Raw genomic sequence first — 3062 nt, 5'->3', positions numbered from 1 at the left:
ACATGGTGGTCTTCTGCCGGACCAATAACAGGCAACTGAAGGGAGAAAACACTCTGATGGGTTGAGGATGGAGGAACGTCTTGGAAGCTAGATGAACTCAGCTACGATGGTGGAGAAGGGGTTGGGGGTGGGTTGAATCGGACATCTGATTCGAAATCCAACATGCAATCCGTTTGCGCTTGCTGGTTAGCAGGCTGAGACGAGGATTTGAAGTTGCTTTTAAGATGAGCGTGGGATGCTGATTGGCTTCATGGAGGTGCGGTTCGTAGCTGATTGGCTCACATCAGGGGCGTATCGGACTCTGATTGAATGGAGGCAGGCGATGAGTTTCTTCAATTGAACTTGCGCCTTCAGCTTCATTACAGTCACATAATATTACATCATATTTTAGGTTTCTATTAAAAACACAAGAAGTGATATACAACACAAGAAATGTTAAAGCTATACATAAACAGGCACATTTAAACAATTAAGGAAGAAATTAATTGACTCAAAAGTTTTATTAAAAATAATGGAGAAATCATATACAGATACTCTTGAAAAAAATGCTCAAAATGGATACCTTCTTGAAATGCAGCTGTAGGTCATAACTCTCTGTGCATGATTTCTGAAACGATGCTGCATTGAAATAGAACATCACAAAGACTTGAAGCCTGCTCTGCTCTTAGCTGTTGGTTCCCACACCTCTTTGCTCTGGTGTGATGTTACAGAAAAAAAGAAAAGAAAAAAAAAAAGAAACTCCACCAGACCAAGGTTGACTAACTTGGTTCTGATCAGTACTGATAAATGTCACCACAGGCGTCAGACTGACAGGTTGCAGCAAACAATACTGTCCATTTTGCTGACTCATGCATTTCCATGATTAGACCACCTCCTTTGTGAAAAACACATAAGAGGCAGGACGAGGAGAAGACAGAGATAAGAGGAAATGTTCTCTGTGAGGGGTTTTACTGCTTTTATCCCCTGTGTCTTCTTCCTTTTTGTCAACTCAGGTGAGTAATAACTATTTAAATACAGTAACTTTCTTAGATATTACTTATTTTCTTTTAATAAAGTTCAATTTCTCTGTTTGGAAAAAAAAAGCATTGTGAAGGGTGCATTCATCATCAGAGACAGACATTAATAAGAGGAAATGTTGTGTCTGAGAGGGTTGGTTGCTTTCGTCCTTGGAGCCTTTTTCCTTATTGTCAAATCCAGTGAGTGTAATTTTCTTTTCTTTTTTATAATTTTTTTTTACAAATGACATTTTTTCCTTAATTTAGGGTAAAATTTTCTGTCATGTGAAAAATTACATCTGGATAGTTTTCCTTTATTAGGTCATGGTTCTGAGATTATTGATGGGAAAGAAGTGACGCCCCACTCGTTGCCTTTCATGGCTCTGCTGGAGACAACTGAACCAGAATGTGGAGGAATACTAATTAATCCATTATGGGTTCTGACTGCTGCACACTGCGAAGAGTAAAAACAACAACAATTTCTCTGTTTTATATGCATTCGGTTTTCTTTTCAAGCAACATTAGAAATAGTAAAACACAATCAATTGTTACATTTGCTGGTTTTGTACAAATCTTGGTCTGCCTTGCTTTCCCAGACACTTTAAATAATGTTTAAAAGCAAACCATCTAAAGATAATCTGTGATTCATCAGTGTTTGTATAACATAAAATACATCCATTGGAAAGGGGGTTATATTAATTTGAGTGCATCGCTCTAATCTTTCAGATATTAAGTCATTCTAACACCATAATGTCTTGTTGCTCTCCCAGCATAAAGACCGTGTTGCTGGGGGTTCACTCCATCAAGGAAAAGAAGAAAGAAAAACGTTACAGAAAGGTTCGTAAGGTGAAGAAGAGTTTTCCTCATCCTAACTATGATCCCGAAAAAGATGACAATGACCTCATGTTGCTCAAGGTAAATTCACTATGCTAAATGAGTGACCTCATGTCAATGTAAAATAAAACCACATGCAGAAAGACCCAGGCTCTCAGACTTGAACCCAGGACCTTCTTGCCGCATGACAAAATATCTAAGCTTAATTAAGACTATTACTTATATGAACTGTGACTTTTCTTCCCTTACTTAATGATTTCCCATTTTCTTCCATTGAAAGTGTTAAGACCTACAGAGGTCCTTCTCGCTATATTTTCAATATCATATATTGTCATGAAAGAAATACTTTAATCCTGCATCTATACTGCTTATTGAAATAAATTAAATTGCTTTTATGTTTGTTTTTCAGCTGAACAAGGCGGTGAAGCAAACCCAATGGGTGGGCAGCCTCAAGCTGAATGAAGTTGTCAAAGACCCACCAGCTGGTTCGGTCTGTACAGTGGCTGGATGGGGACAAACCAAACTGGATAAGTTTTCAGATGTTTTGATGGCGGTCAATGTGACTGTGGTCGACAGGACTAAATGCAACTCCAAGGATTATTACGACTCTTACATAACCAAGAACATGATATGTGCTGGGTCGGCTGGTAAAAACGCTGCTGACACTTGTCAGGTAAGTGGGCCTAACAGCCATTTACACAAATGTTACATGCTGCTGCTAACTTAAAATGCTGATTACATGTTTCTTCTTTATGCAGGGAGATTCAGGTGGGCCAATATTGTGCAATGGAGCTCTAGTTGGAGTCACAAGTTTTGGGGAGGGATGTGGAATCAAACACAAACCTGGGGTGTACGCTTTCCTTACAAAAGATCATCTTGACTGGATCAAGCAGACAATGAAGTAATGCAAAAAAAAAAAAAAAACATTGTCTTTGAATTTAGCTGTTTTTTGCTTTGCCGCTTTTTTGATTTCCTGCTTTCATTCAGCTGGCATTATGTTACTAAGAACTGTACATTTGTACAACCAATAAACATATAGTACAAATCCTGAGTTTTCACTTGTTACATCAATCCTTAAAAACTGTTGCTGAAAACCACTTTCAGGGATTAAAGGGTAAAATATTTTATTTCTGTCCCTGTATTGCCAGCTCCATCATGGAAAAAATTAAAGTATAAACTGAGGTACGCCCAGAGGTGTTTCTTTTTTTAAATTTTTGTTGCACTTGAGGTATG

The 3062-nt window shown here is 38.1% G+C and overlaps 1 protein-coding gene across 1 annotated transcript; it reads left to right on the top strand.

The window, feature by feature from the left end:
- The first annotated feature begins 815 nt into the window (after positions 1-815).
- Positions 816-2753, top strand: LOC118564817 (granzyme A-like). Its single transcript, XM_036144017.1, has 6 exons — positions 816-992; positions 1084-1196; positions 1317-1458; positions 1766-1910; positions 2239-2502; positions 2588-2753. Exons 2-6 carry the CDS (start codon positions 1133-1135, stop codon positions 2732-2734), a joined length of 762 nt encoding a protein of 253 aa, XP_035999910.1. The 5' UTR covers positions 816-992; positions 1084-1132; the 3' UTR covers positions 2735-2753.
- The last annotated feature ends 309 nt before the right edge of the window (positions 2754-3062 follow it).

The sequence above is a fragment of the Fundulus heteroclitus genome, chromosome 12 (assembly GCF_011125445.2).
Source record: "Fundulus heteroclitus isolate FHET01 chromosome 12, MU-UCD_Fhet_4.1, whole genome shotgun sequence".
In the NCBI taxonomy this organism is placed as follows: domain Eukaryota; kingdom Metazoa; phylum Chordata; class Actinopteri; order Cyprinodontiformes; family Fundulidae; genus Fundulus; species Fundulus heteroclitus.
This window is presented reverse-complemented; position numbering and strand designations above follow the sequence as displayed.

Excerpts from the sequence above, each read along its gene's own strand:
- LOC118564817 (XM_036144017.1), top strand. The coding sequence starts at position 1,133 with ATGTTGTGTCTGAGAGGGTTGGTTGCTTTCGTCCTTGGAGCCTTTTTC. Across the intron at positions 1,197-1,316 it reads TTTCCTTATTGTCAAATCCA|GTCATGGTTCTGAGATTATT; the intron begins GTGAGTGTAATT and ends TTCCTTTATTAG. Across the intron at positions 1,911-2,238 it reads ATGACCTCATGTTGCTCAAG|CTGAACAAGGCGGTGAAGCA; the intron begins GTAAATTCACTA and ends TTTGTTTTTCAG.